We start from the raw sequence: 14303 nt of genomic DNA on the forward strand, positions 1-14303 counted from the left end.
ACGCCTCATACCGACAAAATCTTCTAACCAACTTGCAATTTGCACTTGCGCTTGCACCTACCAGCTACCACCAAAAAAAAAAACCCCGTTGAGTTGAGTGAGAGTAGGAAAACACGAACTCTCTTTCTTGAAAAAAAAAATCCCCATCATTGAGTAAATATTTACGATCCAATTTCTCTTATTCATTACTTGTTCATAACGCGACTAACTTTATATTCTCAGCTGTGCACATAGAGAATAACATATATTGCGTGCTCCCACGATGAAAAGTACATCGTAAGAAGGAAGGCGGAGAGAGTGCACCAGTAACGATTTTTTTATATGGTGCTCTTTTGTGATCTTCGTTAACTGGCTATTTCCACTGCTTCCGATCCGGGACCGGGCCGTGGCTGATCCGTGTGTCATCCGGGCTCGTTTGAGATTGATTGCATGCGTTCTTACGAACGCATTCACACCGACGCGACGTGCCCAGACCGGAGCAGCGCTGACTTGCCGTCGTGCTGCCGCCGTGCGAGAAAAAAACTATCGTTGCCGACGATACTTTGTGTTGCCGGGAGAGTGCACGGAAGGCATCGGGTAGATGCGTGTATGTAGTAGTAACATATTTTCGGTTTTGCTTTGCATTTGCATTCATGCATATTGCCGTCACAGTCAAACGTTGAATGATAGTTCAGGAAAAGTGTTGTGTTAAAAAGTGTTGTGTTTTTGCTAAAAAAAATATTGGAAATGGATGACGAAAAACTGATCGAACTTGTGAGAAGCCATCCTGTGTTGTACGATTTGGGAGAGGCACGGTATTTAGACTCGCGGCAAAAAACGGTCATTTGGAACAAAATCGCTGCAGAATTAGAAGCAGAAGGTATGGCCTAATTCTTGATTTTATTTAACCCCTTAAGAACCAAGAAAGGCATTTTTACCAAATTTTGAATTCTTGATTCTCTTATCTCACTTCGATGTTTTGTGTAATTTTTATATAGAATTTCAAAATAAAACGTGTGCTGACTTCTGCTCACATTGAAGTCATAGAAAGAGTTTAAAAGATAACGGAACTGACTTGTATTCGGTGAGTTGTACGGGTAATTGTGTCGTAAATGATTGATATTCCTTTGTTTTTCAACGTGTTTAATGTTATTCGGTAAGTATGATTGCGTATAATTGCAAAGCAGGCTTGATCAGCTATATTTAATTGATCAAAAGATATTTGCATTGATTTTCGAATATTGCATTAAAACGGCGTTTTAAGAGCAAATATTCAGTTATTGATTGTTTTAATTTGGTGCATGCACTTAGTGCTCAATAATTCTAACATATCTGAATTGGTTATTTTCGCGATTTTTAAACCCAGTTATTTTTTTGTTATTGAATATCAAGATTTGTTATTCATCTAGTCTTGAAGGAACAATATGTGGGTTTTATTTTTTGTTATTTTACCAACTATGTGAACGATAATAAGATCAAATTTAAGTATTGTATTATCGAGTTCCTAATATCTGATTATGATATTATTATGATACTTTCTCCTGCTTTGTATAGTTACAATTGATTAAAAATATATATCTTTCTCAAAAATGTATATTTTGTGCAAAGCTTTCTGGAGAATCTCGTTAAACAAAAAAGATTCGTTATAGGTTACAAAATTGAGAAAATTGAAAATTTCGAAAAAAGGTAATTTATCGAGTCATTTTAATTCAGATAGAGTCATCTTAAAAACCAAACCAAATTGCATTTCGAAGCATCAGAAATGTATTTAATGTGACATTTCAGACTTTTAAATATCGCGTCGAAGAAATGGTATTTTTATTTTTATAATAATTATATTTTTTCAAAATTAATAACTTAAAACTGTGTGCGAACCATGGCCATCCTCACGCTAGTGACATAACATACAATCAAACTGCAATAACTTAATAAACGCATACACCTTAGGGGCGTTCCTAAACCACGTGGTCATATTTTGATCAGTTTTTATACCTTCTACCCCCGTGGTCTTTCGTGGTCTTTTGGTAAACCCTCCCGTTTCCCCAGTGTCTGCAACCACGTGGTCGTTTCATTTCGCCAAAAATGCATTTTTTCTCTATACTAGTTGCTGAATGCATTATTGTTATTGAACTTTTAGTACATTCTACATTCCGGAGGAATCAGTTTACAGTAATTTATGATCAAATATAATAGATAAATGTTTGGTGTAATTTTTGAAAAAGTGATTCTAATCAGATTGTTCCTGTGCGTAATATCGAATAGAGTTAATTGTTAAATAAGTAAAGACGACAATATTTTTGTGACAAATGCGATGTATGTGAAAGATTGCTCATATGTTAGCTGATTTTACATTAACCCTGGAAAGATAAACTTATGTTGATTGAAAATTGACTTTTAAATCTCAAAATCTGTCAATCTGTCAATAATGAGTGGTCATCACGATGTTAACTATCGATGTGCTATCGATACACATACCTACCAAAATTTATTTCAAGAAACGAGAATGAAATCCCACTATTAAAATAAAACAGAGGGTAATGTCACTGAAAGTGAGGAAGCATATTGACGCAAACTATCTTTCTAGGATTAACAATATTTTTTTTACGTTAAGAGCAAGTCAATAATTTTTGCTTGAAATGTGTATCGAACAGGTTGTTCAAATTTCACTACTCTATTGTTGAGAAAGTCGTGATTGAATTTTCTTCAAGAAAGATGTACACCATAATAAAAATAACCTCAGGAATTTTCGAGAACAAAATGTTACTCTCCGATTTCCATAAAAGAAATAATTTCTGATCTAATCCTGCAAATATATATTGCAATAATGTATAAAAATGTATAACAATATTAAAGGTTCTAGAAAAGAGGTTTAAGGAAACAGATACAGTGATTCCCCGATTTTATCACCCCCTCTATGATGTTTGAGGTGATAAAATAGGGAAAGTGATAAAATCGGGAAATTTTTTTTATTATTATTTCGTTATTAAAGATGGTAAACCAATAATTTAATATGTAAAATCAGAAAGAAAAAGAAGAAATCTTATCATATCAAAAAGCAATTCTATCTGTCTGTCTGTCTCTCCTGATCATTAAAGACGTTAAAACTACTGTACCAATCGGCAAAAAAATTTGTATGTAGGGGTTTTTGAGGCCGGAAAGGTTATTAGAGCAGCTCGAGACTCCTCCATCTTCTTAAAGGGAGGGCGATAACACAAACTCCTGCGTAACTTGAAAACTAATCAAGCAAATGGAACCAAATTTGACATGGTGAGGTTTTTAGGAGTAAGAAATATGTCAATGGTAAGTTGACACCCCTCCCTCCTCTGGAAGGGAGGGCTCTTATATAAGTGAAACATAAATTTCACTACTAGTTCGTAGGTTAGGTACTAGTGTTTGCATAAAGCTATGAAGTTGTGCTGTAAGCGTCATACATATCTCAAGCAACCTAAAAAATTAATTTCTCGTGAGTTTCAGCTATTTTCTAAGGTAACGAAAGAGGGATCAGAAATGACCCTCAATGTGTATACGTGGTTTATTGATAGCCCTTTCACAAAATATATCTTCAATACATTTCAAAACACATGAAAATTGAGATTTGTTTTTTACTTTTTCTTCATTCAACTAGTGTTTCTTGAACTGGTATTCCGCGAACATTCGACTAATTAAAATCAGACCAATCAGGAAAAAAGCTTCGATGAGCTTTTTATCATACCAATTGTTTCTCCTCTATGTTTTTCGAACTGTTGTGAAAGATAGAAAAAGTTTTAATGATTTGCAAAATATTGCAGATTTTCTCAGGTATTAATCAGGCATTAGACGTAAAAAACACTTGCCATATTTTGTTTGGATTTAAGTTGCATAACATTTTTACTAGGGTAAATATGTTTGTTAAATTAGCCGTTACAAATTTGATCTGTAAATACTTTATGTCATTTGTACTCAGAAATATAGAAAATTGAAAAGGAAGGGAAAAAAAGATCTGAGTTGTTATGCTTATATTACAAGTTCCTTGTTGAATTAAGTATGAATAAACAAGTCCAGTGATAATAAAAATGTCGTTGCCAGCATATGTTTAATAAGAATGATAATTCTACAAACCTCTACAAATTTTTGCTAAAGATTTTGCTAAAGAAGCCTTATTTTACCTCTCGGTGTTATTTCTGTACTTCTGTACAAATATATTCGGTTCAACACAATTGGCATACAGCACTAAAACCTGAAAATCGCAGCACTGAAACGTGAAAATGCAGTATCAAAATATGCAATAATGCATCTAAAACCTGTTCAAAAGCAAGTCAAGCATTATTCAAAGATTTTCAAAACTCCATCCCCTCTCACTCTTCCATGACGTTACTACCCTAATTAGTATGAGGAAAATATTCCATTCACTAATCATAACAAAAACTAGTGAGTAATGTCATTGACGAAATCGCAACGCAATACAACAAACGTATGATTTCTCGGTAACAAACATAGCACATTTTGGTATCTGTTTGGCTGCTATAGAAAACCTGCTAAAAAAATACCATCCGAACTACTTACTCTCCCTCCCATCATCACCGCACCGCATCATCGCTGCTGCGTCACTGCGATGCGAGATGCAAACCAACCAACATTTATGGGACTCTCAATTATTCTTTTGCTTGTTGCTATCTTTTTTTTCCTACGATGCGCCACGTACGAATAGAGAATTACAACGGAGCAACGCGCATCACTCTATTCTCAGAGTTGTATGTAGTCAACTGTTGTATTTGTCATCTCCGAGTGACCAAGGCACCAACATTTTATTACGTATTGAGAGGATACAATTTTAGTCATGAACTGTGCACTTCATGATGTGCACAACTCAAGATGAAAAAACAATCAGCTCAAATTTCATTTCCTTCACTGGCCTACCTAAGCAGCAATAATAGTGGCAGCGAATAGCAGCGAGAACCAGCAGCGGCAACTGCAACGCTTATCAGCAGCAGTAGCGGCCGCGGGTACCAGCAGCAGTAGCTATCGCGGGTATCAGCGGGTAGCAGGTAGTGGGAGCAGCGTCAGCTTCTTACTCTAGTAAAAACTGCGGTAGGTGCATTGACCAGTACTTCCTCAATCGCAAAAAAATTGTCCGTACTTTGGCAACACACAAACGGGGGCATTGACAATCAAAATCTGTCGGCCGTAAAATTTCCAGGAATACAGCTGTGTTATCAGAAAAAAGCCTAATTCCCATTATCGAAGATAGCACAGAGTTGCGATCAGTATTATATCAGGTATCAAACTAAACAACAAAAACTTCAAGTATGGCGCAGTTAGAACAAAACTTTATATATTTCCTTTTCCCAAAACGGCTGAAACATTGAAAATCGGTTCAGAAATGACGGAGTTGAAAAAAAAGTACAAACGGTGAGGTCCAAAAAACAATATTTTGACCATAATTTCAAAGATGATCTAAGTGACATTTCTGTTTTAAATCAGATTTATAAATGACGTAAATTTTACACGGATATTATAAAAACAAATAATTAGAAAATGCAAACTACAACTGATACGTTTTTTTTTAATTAGGTTTGAGCGGTTTTAGGTTAAATAGGGGAACTGCTCCATTATTCATCTCAGCCTGTATATTCATCTCATTCAACATGTAAACACAATTGAAAACAGGAAAAAACGCATATTTTCTTTATAAACCAATCTGCTCATCCATGGAATGAATTCTTCTTAGTTCACTTTAGATTCCTCATAAATTATAAACCTCAAAAACTCACCTAAAAACATTAAGTTTAATATTATAGTCGGGCATCTACGCTCGAAAACTCATTTAATTCAATCACCTACCTCAGAAAACAAAATCTGCGCATCGTTCTATACGGCTTCAACGAGACTCGTTCAACAGCCAACCAAAGTTTTTTTCATCACTGGCGGACCACTTTTTATTTTAATCACTAAACAAAATCACTCACTACACTAATAATACTTTAATCTTTGAAATGTTCACCTCAACAAGGTTGAATTAGCAGAAATATATGAGATGAATTTCTACAATTCCTAAATTTCAACTGTATGTATTTTAATCTGTTTTCACTGCGTTGAAGAAAATCAAGAGTTGCCAAATCAGTTCCTGCTAATACAAAAAAATAATACTGAAAATATTGAATTATCCCGACTTAATTGACATAAATTTACAGCACTGTAGTGGTTACCTAGGTTACCAATTTTGCACATAAACAACTACAGCGGATATCTAGGGAACCTACTACGACGGGCTGCGGCTACGTTCATTCATGATAATGTGATTCATTCATGATTAACAGTGTGATGAATATGGGGGCGTCGTGAGATGAATAATTGAGCAGTGATTCAAGTTTTGGGATGGACACGGAAGCGTTGTGAAAATTGGTTTTGCTTTACAAAATACAGGATAAATCTAGCTAATTTTACTAAATATACAATGCTATACGATTCCATACAAGTACGTAAGCATATTTAGTTTACTTGTTCAATGATTTCGTGAAAATTTGGTGTTTAATCCGTGCATTCTTAGTGAATATCGACTTAATGAGCTGAATAATGGAGCAGTTCCCCTAGTCCAAACATCGCAGTAATCTGCGACCTCGAAAAGTCGCAACTTTTTTACAATTTTGTTTACATTTTTTTCGATAGTTGTGCAACGGTGTTTTGCTTTTGTAAAAAAGTGAAAAGTGTAAACAAATCTACTAAAAACCATGATGAGTAGGACATGGTGTAACGGTTCGACCAAAAAGTTGGTGCGGGGTGAGGAAGAATTTTTTCACCTCGGAGGGTTGGAGACGAAGCATCCTCACTAACTAGGTATATGAATTCCGCAAATTCAGGTGTTTTAAGTAGAAAATTGTTTCTTAAATGGTTAAAAGTTGGTAGTAAGGCTATATTTAGAATTTAAATACATCCAAACGATATATCATGAGATGCGATAATTTTTATGCACTAGTTGTTTATAAACAAACTTAGTCTCTGACAGTTTTGTTCCGATATGACCGATTCTGCTTTATATATACCGTTACACCATGTCTCACCATGTACATCATGCTAGAAACAGGACGTAAAAACTCGGACAATCTGGTATAATTCCTAGAGTTACAGAGGCAAGTGATGGAAAAATTTGAAGAGAAGTCGTTAAACGCAGCAGTGAATATATCTAGCCTTTTTTGGCCGGGTGACAAGCAACAGTCTAAACATATTTCTAATCTGTTCCAGAAAACATAGGTGAGAGCGTTTCTTTTATATTACATTATATTTCTCTTCAGTGCGAGAAAGTAAGGAAGCTGCGTAGCTACAAAGTTACAGAGTCCACTTTGTAAAACGGATGGTCGTGGGTTCGAATCTCAGTAGAATCATGCCATTCGATGTCAAAAAGGGCTTAAGCATGGGTTCATTCTCAGACTCCCACCCTTTACACTTCTTTTACGCTGAATTCTAAAATACCTTGGTGTGACTTCCTCCTAACAAAAAATAAGTTCCTTTTATCAATAAAACTGGTCAGAAGGACGTTCAACGAAACTTCTCCAGAAAATTGTAATTGGCGATATTTGGCAGGACGAAGGATCCTCGGTAGAGCCAATTGCGTGTAAAAAGAGAGGTAAAATCACATTACACACAAGCACGGATAAAACAATAATAATAAGCATGCTGCTTCTCAATAGCGGTGTTGCTAATAGTAGAAGTACGGGATACAGCAGACACCCGGGCATATCTAATAATAGATCAACGATTCTGGTCGCGGTGAGGGAGTCCATACAAAAAAAACTTACTCGGAAACACCAATTATGTGTGCTTTTGAATATGTGAAGTGATAATATTTATCACTTTTGGGAATTTTAAAACACATTGAAGCCACCGTGAAACGTCAAACGTCAATATAATAGACTAAATACACGCAACTTTAGTCGATGCGCAAACAAATGTAATATTTCCAATATTTCGCGAGTGGAGTTCATGTTTTTATTCATGTGAAAGGATTGAAATATTTTTTCGCTGCTCTACAATTTTTTGCCTGTATTTTAAACAATCACAGGAAGTCGATCTGAGGTAAATTGAAGTAGGTACTAGACATCTTCTTCTTCTTCTTATCCAGTATTGAGCCGAGGTGGCTCGTGCTATTCTGTTTATTTGACTCAGACTTCGACTGGCTTGTTAGACCTGTACCTCGAGACCAGCTGGGAAGTTCAAAACTAATATATATACTCTCTTCAAAAAAATGGGTGCTGTTGGGGTAAGATCGTCTCCTATTGAGTGAGGTAAGGCTGGCATGGTTTGATAAGAAAAATGTATGGAAATCATTTTCTGATATGAAAAATTATGGGTATCATTTACCAGGATTCTCTCAAGTGCTGGCGATGTAAGCGTAGACTAGCCTAGACTAGACTAGAAATAGTCTAATTATCTGTGAAAAAATCATGTATTTTCAAGAATAAAGCAAATACAAAGTTCCATGCAAATCAAAAATACTCATGTTTTGTCATTTACCTATCTCTCGTGGAAATGCACAATTGCATTCCACTCGAAGCTGATACGATCTATCTCAAAGCACAGATTCAAGTGGAATCCACTTCACAATAGCACGTGGATTGCTTCTATTGTACGTACTGGCATCTATTTACTATTTTTACTTTCACTGGACACGTGACTGGAAAAAAGTTTGAATATTCCATTGTAGCGTACCGGGGCTGCCGGATCGGAAAACATGTGATATACTTTGCTCTGGCAAAAGATGGCAAGGACGTGTCCTTGCGAGTGCGATTTCAACAAAGCGCGGTGACAAACAGTGTGTTTCGCTAGCTTCTGGTTGCATCTGGAAAGTGGAAGTGGTTTTTTGAGCGAAAAATTTAGAAAAAAAGCGGTATTAACGATAATAGATAGCTGAATTGCATCAACTCACGTAGATAGATTTCTGGTGAAGGCAAAACCACCTTTCGCTCGAGCAGAACTAGCGTTGCGGCCTTTGCGGCCCGCCGGTTGGTGGTGTTTGTGCTGGTACTCACGGCCGACAGCTCAGGAGAGTGGGTTACTGTCGCGCGAGTTCCCAGAGAGTACCACTGAGCCGCGGTACCAATCGAACGCGTAGTCGTTGGTTCGTAGTCGCGGCGTCCAGTTCAGAGTCAGTTTGTCAGTATTGTCGAGCGTAATTGGTTGCGTTTTTTCTGAATCACCACAATAATAATAATTTAAGATACAGCGAACAGCCTTCAGCCTCTGGCAGCAGCAGTAGTAACTGCAGTGCATTGAAGGAAGTGGTAGTGCTAGCAAACGATTTACGGGAGCCCGAAGGAAGAAAAGGTGGAAATTGTGTTCACCACATAAAACGACATCAAAAAAAAAAGACGAAGGTACGGAGGAAAGCAGCGAATGAGTCGATTTATACAGCGTTTGGTCTATTTCGCGTAATCTTTGCCTGTCTGCAACAACGATCTGGCTGTGCATTCATTGTAGTGCTTTTGCTACGACGCAGCGCAACGCAATCACCGAGAAGTGGGATAATTAGGACTTGTACGGTGATTCGGAACGTGAGAGTGATCGTGATCGTGAAGAAACGGGTTGAGGAAGTTGTTTGTATCGAATCATTCCCCGATCTGGCTGAACGGGTGCGGCAGAGGCAAATCCGAGCAAGAAGCGAACGACCGGTTGAAAACCTACTGAGCTGAGAAGTAGTTGATCCAAAAACAGAACTTGCTGTTCGAAACACGCTGATTTGGAGCTCTCGATTCCAGTTAACCAGCTGGAGCGGTTAGTGGTTATTGTCGTTTGTTGTCCCGGAGCTCGTGAGCTGGTGTACTTCGCGTAGGCGTTTTTAGACCCGACCCGACATTGATTTTGTTTTCACTTTTCCATTTCGTTGGCCAAATTTGGCCATTATATCTAGAGTGACATTCAGGTAATCATTAGACAATCGTGGGCAGTGTCAGTGATCTGGTCAACATTGGGTGTCGTGTACGCGAGTGTACACATATCGGGGTGCCAGCTGTGTCCAATACGAACCTCAATCTCACTTGACGACGAAGCCGGCCCCGTCACCGTCGTGACCTTCGATACCGTGTGTGCGCATTGCACTACTGACAACTTTTCGTGAATGATCGTCACAATTGCTGACCGTATAGTGTGACGGGAAAAATTAGTGAATTCGAAAGTTTGCTTTTACCCACTGTAGTACATGAAGTGATAACACTACGGATCCATTAGCTGGAGAGCAAATGCTGCTCGTGCCGCTTTTCCAAAGATAAAAAGGGAGCCAAGTGGGAAAATATTATTGAGCTGCGTTGAAATTTGGTTTCGTTTCGTGGAAGCAAAAGAAGAAATAAAACGTACATATCTTGTGTATGTACAACCAAAATATATCGGTGTGCTCGCGGGAAGTAAATTTGTAGTTAGTACCGCACCAGAAGCACGGCATTTCTGGTTTTCTTTCTCTTGATTCACGATCAAACACATAGAGTCACCGTGATTATTTGTCGCCGTCGTTCTCGTAATCGTTGTCGCAGTCGACGATATCGCACCCAGCAGGGGTGTGAGTGAGAAGTGAGATCGCTCGGAAGCAGAAGCACCGAAGAAAACAGATTCAATAGCGAAATCATCATAATCGAGCAGGAGAAGAATAAATACCAATAACAACGTCGGAGTTGATTTTTCATTGCCGTTTCTCGCGTCTATATCTGTGTGTGCATTAGCAAGCCAGCCAGTTGTTAGCCGCTAGCGCCCCTCGTCGACCCTATCGGCCCACTGTACGTTGTGTTCGTTTTTTTTCCTGTGGATCGGATCATCGAAAATTTGTTTTCATGATATCTGCTTGGATAAATCCCTACAATGAGAAGGTGCGTGGCAATAGTTTTACGTGTTTCAGATTTATTTTCGAGCTATGTTTATTGTTGTTGATCTTACCGGCCTGTTGCCGGGTCCGACATTCCCCTCGAAACGTTGTATTGTTAACTAATTTGCAGGAAAACAAAAATGACCAGAAATGAATGTTAGAGACGTGCTTTTATGAATCTGAGATTTTTGCTGGAGGTAATAATTAAAAGTGTCAAGTCAACTGGAAGCACTGTAAACGAATTTTTAAAGTGTAATTTGACAGCCAAAAATTTAAAAAAATTTTTTTTTCAATAAGTGATGTGTGAATAGGAATAAAACTTAATTTCGCCAACAGTTCAATATGTCAAATTCATGCGCCTTCAAATAGCACATCAACAGAGAGATTTCGTTTCGTACACGATCCATCAATTTTCTATAACTATCATAATAAACAAAACCTGGTTATCAGTAACATACAATTTTTTGATTTCGGAACAGTTATCCAAGTTCAAACACTTACATAAAACGTTTTATGAAATAAGGGAGTAATTAGAATCTACGTGTTTGAAGTTAGATGTAGTCCTACGTCAAAAATTTGCGTGCGGTTTAGTAACTGGTGAATCATTACCACTTTTAGTTTTGAGATCATCTGGTTAGGAGCTTCTAATCATCTGTTTTGAGTTTGGAATTTTATTATCAATATTATTCACAACGCAGTCGGCTTAGGTTGCATACTGTTCAAGACGCAATATCGGTTCCTAGAAAACTAGACACCCTTTGAGCGTCAATTGCCAAATTAATTAACGGAAGGGAGATAGAAGACACAGCGAAAATAACATACTATAGGCTGATGTCAGCACATCAAAACAAACCTATTCCCGGAACTTTTTCTGACAACTTATACCAAGTTTGTGTACAGACGCCTTGTGATTAAATTTACGACCATCGGCTTCAGGTAATAGATGAAATAAAAATGCTAATTTTTCGGGATTTTATGTGGATAAATCAGCCTGATTTAACTGTTGTTGTTACTATTCAATGTTTATTCAACTGGCACGATTCCTATAACAAGATTGCGATCACTTCACTTCTCTTTCGCAGTGGAGTGGCTCTCGTAGTGAGTACCATCAAGTTTAGTGTGATCCGCCCAAATTGATTACCCACATAGTTGTTGACCAATTAAAATACATTTATTTTCAAGTGACATAATTAGGCTGGATATGAATTGACGAACGATAAAATTCAAAAAAAAAAAAAAAATCACAGGGCTATTACACTTAACAGTTTTTAATCAGTCACTAAATCGGTTAAGATTTATTTTTAGGGTTGAACAATTTCTTACTAAAATTTTTGGAATCCAATTTGTACACGCGGGTCGTTGGTATGATTACACTGGTCAACAAAAACGAAAAAAATGTTACCCTGAAACTCAAAATAGTTGCCCTATAATGTTTATTATAGCTTTTTAACCATTCCTGTAAATTTTGTATGCAGTATACGTCAAAAGTTCGCAGAAAAATTGCTAACCGGGTTCGTCGCTTCAACGGTAGCTTACGGGAAATCTCATTTAAGTCCCTGAAAAAGTTATACGCTACATTCCTTGAATCCTTAAATTAGTTAACTTTATTATAGATTCCCGTGTGGTTCAAAATTATTTACTCAAAGGAATTGAAAGTAAATTTTCAGTAAAATAAAAAAATTTTCTCAAGTGTTGCTTTTATCAATCTTGAATGTGTGATTTAAAATCAGTTAGGGGAACTGCTCCATTATCAACCTCGCCCATTTATTCATCTCATACAACATGAAAACACAATTGAAAAAAGGAAAAAACGCATATTTTCTAACTAAACCAATCTGCTAATCCATGGAATGGATTCTTCTTAGTTCACTTTAGATTTCTCATGAAGTATAATCCTCAAAAACTCATTTAAAAGCTCAAAATTTGATATTTTAATCGGGCATCTGCACTCGAAAACTCATTTAATTCAATCACCTACCTCAGAAAACAAAATCCGCGCATTGTTCTATACGACTACAACGGGACTCGTTCAATCAGAGTTTTTTTCATCCCTTGCGGACCACTTTTTATTTTAATCACTAAACAAAATCACTCACTACACTAAGAATACTTCAATCTTTGAAATGTTCGCCTCAAATTTCCTAAAACAAGCTAGAATTAGCATACATATATAAGATGAATTTCTACAATTACTAAATTTCAACTGTGAGTATTTTCATCTGTTTCCACTGCGTTGGAGCAAATCAAAAGTTGCCAAATCAGTTTCTGTTGGTACGAAAAATTCATACTGAAAATATTGAATTATTCCGACATATTTGACATAAATCGACAGCACTGCAGTGGTTACCTAGGTTACCAAATTTGCACATAAACAACTACAGCGGATATCTAGGTAACCAACTACGACGGGCTGCGGCTACGTTCATTCATGATGTGATTCATTCATGATTAACATTGTGATGAATATGGGGTCGTCGTAAGATGAATAATTGAGCAGTGATTCAAGTTTTGAGATGGATATGGAAACGTTGTAAAAAATGGCTTGTTTTACAAAATTCAGGATAAATCTAGCTAAGAACGATTCCCCAAGAGCACTTGAGCATATTTAGTTTATTTGTTCAATGAGTTCGTGAAAATTTGGTGTTTAATTCGTGTATTCTTCGTGAATATCGGCTTGATGAGATAAATAATGGAGCAGTTCCCCTACTTTACTTATTTACTGCTACACTGATGAGCGCCAAAAAAAATCTACCCCCATTTGAAATCAAAGGGTGCCAATATTAAGGAGTTTCTTAAACTTTTCGGCATTTCAATTACTACTACGTAAAAGTAGGTAATTAGTAGACCATTTTGCCGTTTCAGTAAGGTTGATTTATTTTGTAGGAAAATGGGTGGGAAGCAAATTTCAATACAGGTCCGTTATTTGGCTGTGCACGACTTCCAGCGTAAGGAGTCCCAACGAAACATTCGAGAGTCATCGAATGATTAAAGGAAGGTTGGATCTGGATCTTTCGGGTCGTTGATTCCGAAATTAGTACGGTGAAAGCTAGGTTGAAACAATCCAGTAGAGCAAAGAAGACGCTGTGAGGCCTGGAAATTTAATTTAGAAAGGATTTCTGGTGAATCGATTTCGGAGTTTAGTACTTTTGCTACGAACACCACTTGCTGAACTTCTCTGCGTCGTTGCAATGTGTCAATCCCAGGCAGACGACAACGGTCAGAATATGGAGGCAGGTTAATCGGGTCACCAAGCCGGCATTTTCGAGGAGTGGCCGAACGATAGCACAATACAACATAAAGTCGCGAGTAATTTTCGATACGAAACCAAGTTGTCTCGTCGCTCTAGCGATTAGGTTAGTACGATGTAGATTGAATGTAAGTTTAGTATCCAACAAAACTCCGAGGTCACTTACGCGGTCAACTCTTGTTAGGTCTTGATTATCGATTTGATACTTGAATACAATTGGATTCATTTTGCGGTAAAAGGTCATCACTTGACACT

General features: G+C 37.2%; 1 protein-coding gene across 2 annotated transcripts in view; it reads left to right on the forward strand.

The window, feature by feature from the left end:
* The first annotated feature begins 710 nt into the window (after positions 1-710).
* Positions 711-14303, forward strand: part of LOC129720682 (terminal nucleotidyltransferase 5C) — a 197841-nt gene continuing 184248 nt past the window's right edge. The window contains exon 1 of one of the 2 annotated variants that reach the window (XM_055672244.1): positions 711-859. Coding sequence is in view for 1 of the 2 variants with exons in the window: in XM_055672241.1 (XP_055528216.1) it covers positions 10770-10805 (36 nt within the window). In the remaining variant the exon portion in view is untranslated. Of the gene's footprint in view, positions 860-9075; positions 10806-14303 lie in introns of those variants that run through there. The other variant, XM_055672241.1, reaches the window with a different exon arrangement.

This window comes from Wyeomyia smithii, chromosome 2, assembly GCF_029784165.1.
Source record: "Wyeomyia smithii strain HCP4-BCI-WySm-NY-G18 chromosome 2, ASM2978416v1, whole genome shotgun sequence".
NCBI lineage: Eukaryota > Metazoa > Arthropoda > Insecta > Diptera > Culicidae > Wyeomyia > Wyeomyia smithii.